Raw genomic sequence first — 16,511 nt, forward strand, 5'->3', positions numbered from 1 at the left:
TGATGCTACGCTGTTTATATAGTCAACTACTTTATTTTCTTCTTCATCGTAACTTTAGTTTACAGAGTGACCTATTTAGTAATTAAGGTTTGTAATTGTTAAACTTCATGTTTGTTGTGCATATGTAAGTTGTTCCATATTAGAGAAATAGGAGAGAAACTACAATAATATAAGCTAAAAAAGCTATTGTCAATTGGTGTTAATATAAATCTCCTTTAGCCTTGTATGTGGACTGAACTCTCTTACTCCTTATTGGGTTGCTTAACTCATTTTCAGTTATCTCAAATTTATCATGGTATCACAGCTCGGGTTGTTGGACCGTTTATATTTTATTTGTCAAGCAACATGATAAGGGGCCTCAGTATGCTCTCTAATTCTAAGGATACTCACATGTGAGGGATCGAGAATGTTGAACCTCATGCTTGTTATGTACATGTGAGTCATCCCACATTGGAGAAAGAGGAAAGAAAATAGCACAGTATAAGTTAGAGGATGTTTGTTGTGCACATGTGAGTCGTCGCACATTGGAGAAAGAGGAGAGAAAGTACCACTATATAAGTTAGAGCAGTTCCTCTTACTATCGCCAAATGTTTTATTATGAAACCTCTTTTGAACTTGTATGTGGATCAAACTCTCTTCATCTCTTCCCCCTTGTTAGCTTGCCTAAGCTCATTTTATGGCCGGGGAAGAAACATTGCTTTATTTACAATATATTGGCAACTAACCCACCACTTAACCTCTTGCATATATATAGTATTAATACCTTACATTGTGATACTCGCTCCCTCCGTTCCATAGATAGGCATATAGCCTACATAAAATTTATTTTACCACAGATTAATGTGCATTGAATGATTTAATTTCAAACACAATCTATCATATACTTCCCTTTTTTTAAAAAAAAAAAATTATTATATGCTTGAATGTTGATGGTATAATATTTCCCTTGTTGCATTTAATCTCTCCAATGAGCAACTTCAACCAATCTAGTAACAGTGCGTTTTTTGTGCAACACGCCACACGAAACCCAAATCGTGCGACCACATTACTATAGCTCTTCCTCCCCCGCCCAATTCCTCTTCCCCTCACATTTTTTCATTTTCTCTCTCCTCCCGCCCCAAATCCCATATTTTGCCCATTTCCTTCGTTCCTCCTTCCTCCCTCCTCCCTACAAAGTATCCCACAAACAAAAGAAAATAACTAAATTGATCAATCAAAACACAAAATTGATCGAATACATTGTACAACAACTAGAATTCAGTAACAAGATAATAAATAATTGAAAAAAATTGCGAGGAGAGAGAAGGGGAGGGGTACTGAGAGGAAGGGGGATGACCACACCATTAGTTGAAGGGGTGGTACAAACACAAACTTTTATATGAGGCAGGCCACACCTCGGCCTTGTTCAGTTCAAAGATGTTCGTTTTCTACTTTCTCTCTCCTCGCAATTTTTTTCAATTACATTATCTTGTTACTGAATTCTGGTTGTTGTACAATGTATTCGATTAATTTTATGTTTTGATTGATCAATTTAGTTATTTTCTTTTGTTTGTGGGATACTTTGTAGGGAGGAGGGAGGAAGGAAGAACGAAGGAAATGGGCAGAATATGGGATTTGGGGCGAGAGGAGAGAGAAAATGAACAAATGTGAGGGGAAGAGGAATTGGGCGGGGGAGGAAAAGCTATAATAATGTGACCGTACGATTTGGATTTCGTGTGGCGTGTTGCACAAAAAACGCACTGTTACTCAAAATGAAAACAAACACTATATTTTGAAACTAAGAAAGTACAAAATATCACCTATTAGAGGCCCAACTCAGTAAGACACCTAGCCGTTTAAAAATATCAGGCCTGGCCCATTAAAATCTAGGCCAAGACTCGTTGAAAAACACCATCAAAACCTAAACAAAGTATTTATTCAGAGCAGTTTATAATTTCGATAAATTTTTCTCTCTCCTCCTTTAGCGGGTTTAATAGAATTCAACAGAGCAGATAGCAGAGCTTAGTTGCTAATTGTTTCAGAAAAGCGCCGGAAATATCCTACAGTTCGAAGCTAAATTCTTTAAAATAAAGTGAAAAATTATGGTACAAACTAAGCATCATAAATCCAAACCTCGGAAACAACCACAAGTAATTGCATACTAATTTCTTCAATTAAATACTTGCTGTAATTTTATGCAGTTTCTCTTTGTTGCAATTTTGTTTTCTTTGCCCTAATTCTTATGAATTTTTATGTTCTATAATTACATTTGTATGCCTGCTGTGAATTCTCGATTATTTAACTTATCTATGAAGCTTTGGCTGGATTAATTTAGTGATTAATGCTAAATTTTGCAGTATAATATTTGATTTCCGAAGCAATTTCTACTGAAATTGTGTTTGTTTAGTATTTTTTTTAATATGTTGTTGTCCTCTGCTAAGCAAATTAAATTAAATTACTGTGGATTATTTGATGATTTGGTGAATAAATTTTCCGAAGAATAAGATGTATGTGCTTATGCCTAGAGGTCGGATTTGGCTAATATTAGTTGTATCCTTTTGTTTTGTGTGGGAAAATTGCAGAATCGAGTAATATAATCTGATCACTGATGTATAAGATTAGGCTTTTTCTCGCTTGAATTTCCATTGTTTGAGCGTTTTGCAGATTAGGCTCTGTTTGGTTGGGTGTAAAACATTTTTTGTAAAATGATTTTCATGGAAAACAATTGACAATGGAAACAAAAGGAAAATGAAAATGAAAGTAAGGAGGTAGTGCGAAAATTGTACAGGAGAGGTAAGGAAAAGGGAGGAAAATAATTTTCTCTTCATTATGAAGAGAAAATGGTTTTCTATCATTCGGAGAATAATTTTACTCCTAGGAAAAATCGTTTTACACTCCTTTGCAAACCAAACAATGTAAAATTGAAAATAGAGGAAAATAGTTTTATAGGAAAACGTTTTACCCTCACTTCTTTACAATCCAAATAATGTAAAATTGAAAATAGAGGAAAATAGTTTTACAGGAAAATGTTTTACCTCTACCAAACAGAGCCTATATGAACTTAATGGCCCAAAATGAAACCGAAACTTATTTATTTAAGGTATAAATAATAGGACCTAAGTGCAGCTATAAATGTGGTTCTACTTTGAATTTAATGAAGAATTTGAGTAATGTAAGTATGTAATATACTATCTAAGTGTCAACCTTACACAAAACCATGGCTTGTGTATGATGATGAAGGAACAACTTGAATGATGTTGGGGTTGTGGTTCTACTTTGAATTTAATGAAGAATTTGAGTAATGTAAGTATGTAATATACTATCTAAGTGTCAACCTTACACAAAACCATGGCTTGTGTATGATGATGAAGGAACAATTTGATGGATGTTGGGGTTCCAGCATTCCATGACGGTGAATCGTGATGTAGTGGAATTTTACCATATAATATTGATTTTTGTGATTCTTATATAGATATATGTATTGTGGCCAGGCCAAGAAGCATGGGAAACAGGGTGACATTTCTAACTTTCGTGCTCAGCTTGATTTGTTGGGATTGAAGATTATTCAAGTGACGGCTGATGGTAATTGCTTTTTCAGGTCAGTGTTTACTGGAGAATTTCTGGTCTAACAAGACATGGATGGTTTGGTTATTGATATTGTCACCTAGCTTTACAGAGAATCATCATGAGTTGCATGCTTACATGAAATTCTCTTTTCATTGGTAAACTTTTGCACGTAATTTTTGTTTTGGTATGCACTGCTCCTTCAACCATGTGCTAGACTAGCTGATTGAGATCTGAGTTGATGATTTTCTTTAGTTTGCAGGGCTTTGGCTGATCAGTTAGAGGGCAATGAAGAGGAACAAGAAAAATATCGCCGTATGGTTGTGCAGTATATTGTGGTATGTAACCGTGGTAGGTAGTTTTCTTCTAGGTGTTGCTTTCTCCACCCTCATCCTGTAACTTTATGGATTTGAGATATTAAAGTTCTTATTACTCTTTTATCATTTATACTAGGCATGTTGCATTCTAAATACATGTGCACTAAGTTGCTCAGAAAAATCGATGAAAGCTTATAAATGTTTGTTCATTGTGTTGCTGTCTAACTCTATTAGTTCTTATGGTGCAGAATCTGAGTTTTTTTTTTTATCGAACTCCATCAGTTGTTCCACATGTGGGATTGTCTTATTTTGGAACTTGTTGTAGAGCTAGATAAGTTCCGAATTATCATATTTTCTAGATGAAATGAGTGTTTATGCCTTTATGGTCGTTCTAATAGTTTGGGTATGATTCAGAAGAACTTATCACTTTTTGATCAATGTTAAACAGAAAAATCGTGATATGTTTGAGCCTTTTATTGAGGATGAAGTCCCATTTGATGAATACTGCCAGACAATGGAAAAGGATGGCACATGGGCTGGACATATGGAATTGCAAGCAGCTTCTCTTGTGACTCGTAATAACATCTGTATTCATCGTGTAAGGTTTTCCCCCTTCCTAAATTAAATTCTATGGATCCCTTTTGTTCCTGCCTTGCTTCTACATATATCTTTTGGGCTCCCTTTGATAGGTTTAGCTTTGATATTAATGCTTATGTTTATCATTTGAATTTTGTTGGTGAACTCCTATCCATCAACTAACTTTGTACTCACTTTTACTCTTCCTTCAAAGAGCTGAATTGAAATTTCTGCAACGTACATTGTTGTTATGTTTTACACTTCCTTAAGTTGGAGCTCTGCATGGCATTCCTGAACACAGATCTGCCTCTGTCACCATACTGAATAGTCTGCGTCCATTTTGATCATTATGCAGCATATGTCACCTCGTTGGTACATAAGAAATTTCGAAAACCAGAAGACATGCATGATTCATTTGTAAGTTCCTTTTTTTTTTGCTTCGTAATGTCGCATGTGTTATAGATAATGGCTCAAACTTTTTGCATGGGATCTCTCGTGGTGATCACGCTTCATAGCTAATTGTCTACTGCATAAGTGCTTATAATCCATCTCTATTATATAAGGCAACACATGGGGGACACCACAAAATAGAAAAAGGAATAAAAGAAAAAAAAAGGGAGATAACTAACTATTTTATTTGAATAAAAGAAGGGGGAAAGTAGGACATTTAAAGTAAATATCAATTTTTTGAGAAAACAAAATGTAAAAACTATTTTTCTACCCTATTAATTTTATTTTCTACTTTACACGCTATCGAACGCGTTGTCGTGCATGTAAGGCTAGTAGATTATTATGGAAGCCATTGAATTAAGGACATGGTTTTATATTCTTGCTTTAAAAGGATGACCCTAAGATACTTCTCGATTTTGACTTTTGGACTAGAGATAAGGAAAATTCAAACTAGAAAATTGTCTGGCTTATTTAATCTTTGTTCTACATTTTTGTAATGCATACAAAATATTGCAATATTTTGCGGTTTTGATTGTTGATAACTGGCATATTACTTGACTTTTACTTTCTGAAACTCTGTTGCATATTGGTGCCAGAAAATGCTCTTTCCTGAATATGAATTTGCCATGATTTATTGTCACTAAGAATGTCTTAATATACTATCTGAATTTTTTTTCTGGCATATATAATGCAACAGGTTTTTTGAATATTAGATGTAAGATCAGGAACCTTTAACATCCAGAACTTTAGTTGGTATCTTTACTTATTAACTTAGGTTTTGCCTCTAGGCTCTAGCTGCAAACAAGATGATTCTAGTTGTTGCACTGCTACACCCTTGATCCTTTTGCTCACAACTCACAAGAAAATGATGAGTCGTCATAGAGCTGTAGTACAATGTCTTTGATTGTGTGTTTTGGACTCGGGTGAGACACAAATTTGCTTAAGACATATACTACAGTGGGACATACGAGATGGGACAAAGGGTTACCTTGTATTAATTAAATATCAATCCTCGACAGGTATTAAATCATTTTTTTCGATACCCATCAACTAGAAGTCTAGAACCAAGAAACTACAGGAAAAAAGACAACTTCCAGTACACCTTCTCAATCTATTTCCATAACCCGCCAATTAACAACTCTGGAAGAAACTTTAGGTCAATGGAAGTTCCATTGAAATCCAATTTAAAGAGGGTACCTTCTGTGTCCTTTCTCCTTGTGGCATGCAAATTTTGCTGTAGAAGCTGCAGCCTGCATGTAACATTTGTTTTTCCTCAATAAAACATTATGTTCCTGCAAGAATGAACTATAATACCATTCCTGTTAGGCAAGAAATGACTCAGATGTTCTGAACACTGATCCCCAGGATTACATGCTAGACTCATTCTAGAACCCGAGGGTGTGTGTGGGAGATGGAATGTGTGTTCTGAAAAACAACTGCAACTTTCTATAGATCCTGAAACAGCTGAATCAAATCAGGGTCTGTGGGAGATGGAGAGTTTTCTAAAAACAACCGTAACTTTCTAGAGATCCTAAAACAGCTCAGTAAATCATATTTCACCGCATCCCGATTTTTCTGAAAGGATTTTAGGCCTTGGTGTTTAGCAATCTCCATGCTAAAGACTGCTTTAATGATTTCCTTTAAAAGTTCAACATTTCCTACTCGAAAAGTTTCTCATAAAAATATATGATTATCTCAGAAAAATCTCTTGCTCCCTTCCAGAGGATCTCCACCATGAGCTTACTTATATAAGTTCTACTCCTCGGCGGCTCCATTTATCAACTACTGGAAAGAAAATCTTTGAAATAAATTCCTCTCTTCAACCTGTTCCTATTCCATCTTTGAATTCATACTTCGGTCCCCTTAAGGTGTTAACTCTAGCTTGTGCCTAAGAGTAATTCAATTATGCTCCATCTTATCTGTGTGCAAATGACATGCTTCATGTGTATAGCCTTAACAGGATGCTTCTTATTGATCCTAAGCTCTTGATATCCCCAAATTCATCTATGTTCTGAACCTCCACTTCCTTCACGAGCTCCTTCCCTACGAGACTGATATCAATCAGGACCTCCAGCAACCTTGTGATTTGAAATGGTTAACACTAAGGTGCTACACCAATATAGGAGAATCCTCCATCCATCCTTTATTAGTACACATAAACTTGTGAGTTTGAAGGCAACTTATGTTTCCTTTAGCTTTGACCAAAAGGATACAAATTGAATTAGAGTCTTGGATACAGCTATACAAGGGTTTAAAAACCCTCATACTCGAAGTTATCATAAAATTACTCCTCCTCCCATGACAATTGTGAAGTATATTGAAATAGCCTCCAATTTAATTTGCAGATTAGGTCTGCTAACTGGCCAAAGGAAGCTTATTGGGACCAAGAACCATAAACCATACGAAACGACCTTTTACTTCTTTAAGTACTGAGGACAGACATAAATTAGACCCCACAGCTAGTATTGAATCTAAGGATCCAGCCTAGCATCTTATAACTCCCTGGTAACTAGAATCCCCTGCAGAATAAATACTGCCAATATTTCGTAATTCTTATATTTGGATATTGTACAGCTTGAAAAGCATGAAACATCTTAAGCCCATTAAAGCCTGCATTTTCCAGTCCTTTAACGTTCCAATGAAGAAGCTTCACCAGACGCATATCCAATAACTCACCTTTATTAATCCGTGAGAGCCACACAAGGTTTTCTACTGCTATTTATCCCTTTCTACTTCATGTAGAACAGACTTGGAAGAGACTTTGATGCCGAGCAATAAGAAGTCACCTTACTTATGTACTTACACAGCACATTCGTTCCATTTATATAGCCTCGTGGGTCACTCACCTTCTAGTGGGTTAATTACAAAGACCACCCCTTATATACCAACTCTCCGGGGCATAATTACTCCCAACGGCCAACAGGATAGATTTGCATTTATCCTCTTCGCTTATACTAGGACCTGCAAGTTCATGTGTAGATAGAAAATTAAGGAGTTAAAGAAAGCAGCATAGCTGTTCTCTTTAGTTGAAATACTTGTACTAATGCTGTCAATACTAAACTTTCTGTTTTCTGGATTTTCAAACAAATGGCCCAATGTTTTACATTAATGCTGACATCTCTATTATATTTGTTCCACATATCTTCTTTTAAAAGAATGTCATCTTCCTCGTCAAGTTTCAATAAGTTGTCGCAATAAGCAGAAGCAGAGTAGGATCCATCAATATCCATCTCCTTTCTACATGTCCTAAATCGACAAAGATAGACCACAATCTGTGAAAGCTTTGAATCTACCAAAATCTGTCAATTTCTTTTCTCATATTTGATAAATCTTCAAAAGCAACAAAAGGTGTTAGTTTGGCCCCAAAACATGGAATAAGCACGGGAAAATTGGGAACCTAGCTGTTTTTATTAGACAACTCCTAAGTGGATCTGACTTCTAAGTGGTATGGAGATTAACCCCTTTCCCCCACACTCGAAAACCAAGGTTTCAACTTGTTTTTATGTGCTGGTATGCCCAAGGGAGGTTATGCGGTTTTGTGCTGCCTACGCCTCTTTACACACTCTCCCTTCACACACTCCCCGCAAGAAAGAAATATCAAGAAGTAAAACAAGGCACTTGATGATTATATGCACCTGCAATATCATTTGAGTTTGTTGATTTATTTTTCTTAGATAGTGTCGTTGCACTTGCAGTGTAATTGATTGTAAACAAACCTAGTGGGTCTTTTGTCATTTTCACCAACATGACCTACAATTACCTTTATGCAGGTCTTATCATGATGGAGAGCATTACAACAGTGTGAGATTAAAGGAAGATCTTTGCAGCGGACCAGCTAAACCTATAGTTATAAAGGTCCCCTATCTTTAGGCGTCAAGTCCTGATATTTTTTGACCCTTCAATGCTATGCGTTATGTAAATTGACACTCTGCGTGGAGGAAACCTAATTTTTATTTTACTTATATAGGGTGATGTTAATCTTACAGCAAGTTCCCAAGACGCAAAAAGTACAGGTGCTCAATCAAAGGCCAGAACTTCGAAAAATGTTATATATGAAGGAGCTCTCAATATGGTCATGGCAGGCAGTGGCTGTGATGATGCTGAAAAAGTGGGGCAGGTAATGACATATATTCAGCCACTTTATGCATTTTTGTTTAGCTTATGTTTCGTAATAATTAGATAGTAAGTTTCGATTACTGACTATCTAGGAGCATTGACAACTAGGTTAATTGGCAGATCAATCTGGTACTATGAATTTGAACAAGTATGAAGAACATTAGGTCGTATGAGATGAGCATCTTGGCAGGAAATCTTAGTTTTAGTTCAAGTTTGTGATAAAATATCAACAATAAGTACATTAAGAGGCAACAGAAGTGTTACAATTTTAGTTGGATAGAACAACCAAGACTTAAGAGTAACCATTCTTTATTCTCTCTTTACTTTATGTTTCCTCAGCTTTTAGTATAGCATCTTCTACTGATGCTGCAAACTAAAGTTTTCAAAATCTTCCCATATATTGTTACGTGTGAGATTGGAATGTGTATAAGCAAGTTATGGTGATTCTGTGTAACAGGCACTTGTTTACTTAATTATCTGCAGGTTTTACTACAAATGGATGGTGATGTTGATGCTGCAGTTGAATTCTTGATAGAAGAACAAGAAGTTGAAGAATTATTAGAGGAAAATGGTGCTTGTCATGGATCTGATAGAACTGGTAATGATTGATTGGTATTTGCTTACGCTGATTTACGTAACATGATAATGTTTGGTGGCTTTGTTCTAGGGAAAAAATATTTATTAGATGTTTCTGGAAGCAAGTTGGCCTGCTGCATGTGATAGTTAGGTAGACATCAGACATGAAGTAAAGAATGCAAAGCTTTTAGAGCATTGTCATTTGGTCTGGGTGACTGGGAAAGATTTACAACTGGATTTCTGTAATAGAATAGAGTGTTATGAAAAAGTAGATCAACTTAGGAAGGGAGGGGGGGGGGGGGGAGTAAGAGAAAGTAATTGTATGAATAAGGCAGTGAACGCTTCAATACATTTCCCAGAATTTCGAGTAATTAGGATACTCTTCAGAAGGAGAAAACACAATATCTGACTGATCTCCCTTTCTCTCTCTTATATATATATATATATATATATATATATATGCTATCTGCTCACTTTTGTGCTACTGTTGTGTATAATTTATTGAGCTATATTTTTTTTCTTTATATTATCTTTGTGTTTGTATTGGTTGGTTTGTGTTTCTCATGTTATATGATGTAGAATGTTTGGTTTTATATTCTCGTGACTCGTCATGCTGAATTTAACTTACTCTTTGTATCATTTTGCTTTTATATTGTAGTTCTCTTATCGTTTCCATCTTCCTTGATTATGTAGAAAATGATGAAAGTACATATTCTGAAAAGCAAGAAGTAAACAGAGTTAGTGCTGATGGAAAAGATCAACCAAACCACACTGAAACAGTTGATTGCGATAAGATATCTACCAAGGGTGACAAGGTGCTCTATATATTCATCCATTGATACTATTTTCTCTTACCTGTTTCATGTTTTAAGGTGCGGTTGTCAAGATCATACTTACTGTCCTTATCTTTAGAAGTGCATGTTGAACGCCTGGTGTTTTTTCTATACTATATGGTTCTTTTAAGACAGGGCTGAGTTTGTTCACAACTTGTCTTTGACAGTGGCAGAAAATTCCTAGAAATAAGCTTTTTGCCCATGTGGATCAAAGAAGAAATATAAGGCGTGTTGTGGAGCAGCTTCTGGAAAGACCTGTTCTGAAGTTACAATGTATGCTCTTTATTCCTTAACTTGTTCCTTCAGGATAGTGTGCATTGTGTTCTGTTCACTTTAAGCTGCTTTAGACCTATAGTAAGCATTTACAAGATTTCCAAAGATAACAAGAAGTTGCTTGATGCTGGTGTTGGCATTGATGAATAGTTGACTTTCCTAGCGATGGAGATTCTAGTTATTTTGTCATAGTCTAGTCCCCATTCTTTGGCAGAGAGTTAGTTGCTTTCGGTTGCTATGAGCGAGGAGGGATACTCCTAAGTATTCTTTCTTTTATTTTAGTTCACCAAGTTAAATTTTTATTTGAAATAAAAATAAAAATAAAAACAGTTAGCCGATCTTTCCTAGGTTAGTGGTGCCATTGGTTGCAGAAACTTTTATGACCTTGATTTTATTGATTCAAGTATTGCGTGTACTTTCTCCCCAAAGTTACCTGCCTTTTTATGTGAGGCAGCGACTGTAGCATTAATTTGAACAAAGAAACTGCATCCTGCTTATGCCTCCTTTATCAGTCCTAATATTAATTTCGATTGTGTCATCAGCGACCTTGAATCTCATGCTAGAAGGGGTAAAAGAGGGAAGCAAGGGAAGAAGGTTCTACCAATTACCAAAGCCGCTTCCTGTAAATCAGATGGTAAATTGCCTGATGTGGGTGCATTGTGTATTTGATATGGAGGTATTACGAATTGATTAATTTGATAGCGTGATTATTTTTCTTGCTGACATTTGAGAAACAGGAATGTGCATGCCCTGCAGATGGTGCGTCATCTGCTTTTGAAAATTACTCCTCATTACATAACATGCATGATTATCATGCTTCAAGCAACTGATGCATACAAATTGTATTTTGGAAAAATTTGACTTCATAAACTTGAAGCTTGGTGTCTCTACATATTAATCCAAAGTCTGATATATATCTTAGTAAATCCAAGTATGCAGGTATCTTTCGAATACTGATCCCAACTTCCACGTGACCGATTCCTTATTTCCAAGTTGAAGTTTGCTCCCTTTTTGGGGGTGCCATTTGTGTTTTCTTTTTCCTCTGATGAATTAGTGAACTCTGATGTAGGACCAATATGAGAATAGTATCCTTGTGAGTTTATCCCTCATACTCGACTCAAAACTTCAGAAGGTGCCATATCAGCTTTCCACTAAATTTACCAACTTTTTTGTGGTTCAGACTCATTCTCGTTTTATACTTATCTCTTGGACTTTCTTCAAACTCACTCCACGTTACTTTTAACATTATTTTATTGAATCCATTTCATCTTTTGACAAGTCGACTCTTAATTTTCAACACTCATGTTAAGACTCCTCCACTTTGCAAACTGCATTAACGCAAGTCTGATAGAAGTCTTGGGAGAGTTTGAAGCAAAGACTTATCCCCAAGACTTGCGTTAAACTCACTCCAAACTTGGGTTTTGTGGTGTCAAATTTTTTTCCTGTACTTGAAACATTAGATTCAACAATTCATTCGAGGGTAATGATTTTTATTAATTCAAACTTCAGGTACTTGTAACTTATGTGTACACCTTGTTATATGCAGCCTGGTAAATCATGTTCTGTTCACGCTGATTACCCATGCAACCTATGGAAAGAAGTTATGTTGTGACTGTCGTAGAAAGTCTCCCTTGTCTCATTATGAGAGCAGCGCTTGACAGTTTTTTTTTTATCTCCCTTATCTCCTCCTTTTGAAAATTGTTTAGAAAACTCTTTTTTTGATGCTTCATTCATTTTCTGGAAGCAATACAAATTACAAAGAATGGGATGGGGGATTCGAACCTGCGACCTATTGTTCGCAGCACCTCAATTTTAACCAGTAGGCCAAGACATCCTTAGTTCTTTATTTTCTCTTTACATCTTTCTGCATCCTTTTGAAGTTGTATATGTACATCTATGATTCATGCATTGTGGTTAGTTTCTTCAGATTTCATAAATGTATTGAATGGTTTAATGGCAAATTTAGCACCTCAACAAGAGAGAGGATTTGGTGTGGGGTCATAGGAGGTGGATTTACGATATCAAACACCCCTTATAGCTGTTTCCGTTCCCTTACCCCTTTAACTTAGAAGTTTTTAAAAACATTTAAAGGGGCTTTCTTTGTTGATTGATGACGCGAGCGCATTCGGTTGGAACTTTCCTAAAAAAATCTTCATGTTCAGGTTGCTGAAAGGGAGTTAAGGCAAGATCCGACTTTCAATCGAGTGAATAGCAAGCTTGTAGTTGAATCGAGATTGACGATGAATACAAGATCGAAAATCTATCTCTTTCTCGAAGCTCGTGCTTTAAAGCGAACGAATGGTAGTTTACTTTCAAACTTGATAGAGTATGGAACTAAAGAAATGATTGGCCTTAGCCATTCTTCACTCCTTGTTCATAGCTAACCAAGAGTGAGCTTATTCAAGCGGATAAGAGAACGGCGGACACGGAGACAAGAGCAGTTACTTGTGCAGCGGCAAGAGCGGACATCCCTCAACGACTAGCACCGTCTTCTCTTAGGGGCGTTTGGTTAGGGGTATTCTGGAAAGGGTAAGGGAATCAACTTACTTGATTCCCTTGTTTGTTTGCTCGATTTCATGATTCCCTTTACCCACCCCTTACCCCCCAAAGTCCCCTACTGTTATTCCCCTCACCCCCCAAGGTTTCACTTACCCTTTCTTGATTCATCATTGACCATATCTTTGACTACCCAACCACCACCACTACTTGACCACCTAATCACCTAACCCAACCACTATTACCACCCAACCCCTCCACCTGCCCACTAATCGGCACCAGAACTGCCTAATCGTCGCCCAATCAAGCCACCCAACCGCCCCCCAACCAAGCCACCCAACCGGCACCAGAACTGCTCAACCGCCGCCCAACCAAGCTACCCACACACGTGAAAACCACCCACCACTTGAAATCCACCAAAACCACCCACCACCCAAACCACCACCCATCCACAAACCCTAGAATAAAATGGAAGAATCGAGAGAAAAGGAGGGGAGAGAAAAGATGCAGCGACTAGAAGGGGAGGGGGACTATCGCGGCGGCAAGGGGAGGGGAAACGTCACGACGGCAAGGGTCTAAGGTGGAATTGACGGGGTTGCAGCAACAAGGGGAGGGGATGGAGATGTCGCAACCGCAAGGGGGGGGGGTAGCGGCGCGGAACTGGGCGGGAGGGCAGCGGCGCACTAGGTGTGGAGAGGTGGCGGGGATATCAAGAGGAGGGATATGGTGGTGTTATGGTGGAAGAAGAAGAAAGAGGAAAGACAATGTACTAACCAAACAACACATTAAATCTAAGGGTTTTGGTTTCCTTTCCCCATCTACCCCTTTCTTGATTCCATTCCCCCCTTTACAACCAAACGCCCCCTTATTCTTGTGATGCCATTGTAAAACTTCCTGACAGTAGCTTTGAATCGGATGTTAACGAATAGGCTGTGTCCTCTCTGTCCAATCGGTCTAATCCGATGGCATTCTTTCTTGAAACTAAAATCCTTCCCCTGCCTAAAAAATCTCCCTTTTTTCCCTTTTTTCCCTTTCATTCATTCCTCATGTACTGAGAAGTCTCAAAGATACGTACTTTATCGTAGGGCTTTTTGCCCGCACATGATGTAAGAATAAAATGGTCATAGTTATTGATAGTTTTAATTAAGGTGAAACGAATTCCTTGCACAAGTGGTAGAGAGTTTTTGGATCTGATTTTACAATGGGCAAGAATTGAACCCTTGTTACAAGGATGGAAGGAGAACTTCCAACCAACTAGATCAATATCGATTTATTAATGTTTTTTGTAGTATGCGATAAGATGTAGCGGACAGCCCAAAAAAATGGAGTATTCTTACGGAATGAGAGGGCAGTTTACACATTACTTCTCATGAGAAACACCCTGCTTTTGTAGTTCAATCAATCTAGTTTAACCCGATGATTTATCAGAGTAGGAGAGGAGATATTTTTGCGGGACAGAAAAGGACGTGGAGAAGTATAGTAGTGCAACAGAATTATCCTTTTAAACAAATTATTGAGGGGCCAGTTTCCAATAAAGAAGGTACATTTATAATCAAATTTCATTTCCATTTTATTCAGTTTTCAGTTGGTCTTGTAAGAGACCGTCTACTTTTAATTTAAAAGTAGGCGCGGCCCAAACCCAATATTAAGAAGAGAATAGATCATATTTCTTAATATAGTGACTACTTTAATCTATTTAGTGACCATTTTAATCTATTTAGTGACCAGTTTAATCTATTCATTAATAACATTCTTTAATTCATTTAGTGACTGATTTAATCCATTTAGTGACTAGCTTAATCCATTTTGTAAGACTGACGGACTATTTTTAAAAATTGTTTGTTCTAATTCAAAATTTAGAAGGGAAATAAAAGAAGGAGAAGAGAATGGATGACTAGGATGGTGCAAGATACCTAAAAATAGTGTTAGGTTAGAGAGAAATTGAATGGGCTTCTTAGGAGAACGTAGGTTTGCATTGTCTAATTTTATATTAAAATTAGACCGTCTATTATAATAATTTGTGTTCAGTTTTACCATAACTTTAATTTTGCCCTCTCATTGTAGGAGAAAGTGGGCACTGGCCAATTGCCACTGAGAAGATGCTAAAGTTATCTACAGTGACTACCGACTGTAGGACAGGAAAATTTATTTCTCAGTAGTTGAAGTCAGTATATAAGGCAAGAAGAGATGGAAATTAAATATAAAAAAAACTAATTCATGTGATGAAGGAAAAGATGAAGAGAAGTAAATACTTCCTTCATTTTTAATAGACTTTTCATTTTTTTTCAATCTACGTTTGTCAATGCACATTCTATATCGGTATTATCTTTTTTTTTTCAAGTGAAAGGTAGGCTAAAATATATAAGACGAAATATTCGGAGAATCATATCGGTATTATCTTTAATTACATATTAATAACAATTATGAAAAATTGATTTTCAATGGTATGCAATGAGAGGAATCAAACAAAATTAACATGAATTTGTTTTTTTATATATTGGAAAAGAAATTGGAAGATTTTCTTTACTTATGGATAGGTTAAAAGTAGAAATGAAAAATCTATTTAAGGATGAAGGGAGTATTTATTTAAGCGGTGGAGATCATAATATTATGAAAAGCGATTAATTTGGGAGTTTTAAATAAAAAGATGACAAATATAAAAAAGGAAATGTCGATACTTTTTGGTGGCTATAGATTATGGTTATCAAATAAAGAAAGGTAAAGTAAAAAGAAATATCTATTTAAGGTTTAGCAAGTAAAATAAGACCGATGAAGTATATAGATATGTCTAATTTCGGGTTTGTGACCAATAGTTGGCTAAAGGTTTAAAGCTACTAGTCTACAAAAAAGCCGTAGAAGTCTAGAAGATACCATAAACGTACATTTGCATGCCAACGGGAACAGTATAATTCATTCATGAGGGGACACCATCTAGGTAATGCACTAGTGGTGTCAGAAACAGATCTGACCGCTGGGTCAACCTGATTCTGACCTGACTTGAACCTGGTTCGACCTGTGAGGGTCAATCTCCAAACCTGATCGAAACCTGACCTGGGATTACCCAGACCTGATCGGCACCTGGCAAGATTATATCCTGACCTGTTCAGACAGACCTGCTTTCAAACCCGAACCCGACCGTAATGAGCAAGATATTATTAAAATTCAATATTTTTTTATATCTACAAAATCATTTAAATATGTTAATTTATAAAACTTTTTATATTTAATATTTAAATAAAATAAATAATTAAATTACATTTAATTTAATTTAAGAATTTTGAATATGTACTTGTTTATATTTTCATTTAATTACCCAATATCCTCATTTTCA

The 16,511-nt window shown here is 36.4% G+C and overlaps 1 protein-coding gene across 1 annotated transcript; it reads left to right on the forward strand.

The window, feature by feature from the left end:
• Positions 1-1,914: 1,914 nt before the first annotated feature.
• On the forward strand, positions 1,915-11,610 carry LOC104884900 (OVARIAN TUMOR DOMAIN-containing deubiquitinating enzyme 7). The gene is given in 13 exon segments (XM_048646297.2): positions 1,915-2,129; positions 3,471-3,492; positions 3,578-3,701; positions 3,806-3,881; positions 4,309-4,458; positions 4,792-4,853; positions 8,657-8,741; positions 8,854-9,003; positions 9,486-9,600; positions 10,272-10,393; positions 10,579-10,605; positions 10,608-10,684; positions 11,227-11,610. Coding segments are annotated over 13 exon segments (1,185 nt in total). The 5' UTR covers positions 1,915-2,081; the 3' UTR covers positions 11,354-11,610.
• Positions 11,611-16,511: the final 4,901 nt, after the last annotated feature.

This window comes from Beta vulgaris, chromosome 6, assembly GCF_026745355.1.
Source record: "Beta vulgaris subsp. vulgaris cultivar EL10 chromosome 6, EL10.2, whole genome shotgun sequence".
Lineage (NCBI taxonomy): Eukaryota > Viridiplantae > Streptophyta > Magnoliopsida > Caryophyllales > Amaranthaceae > Beta > Beta vulgaris.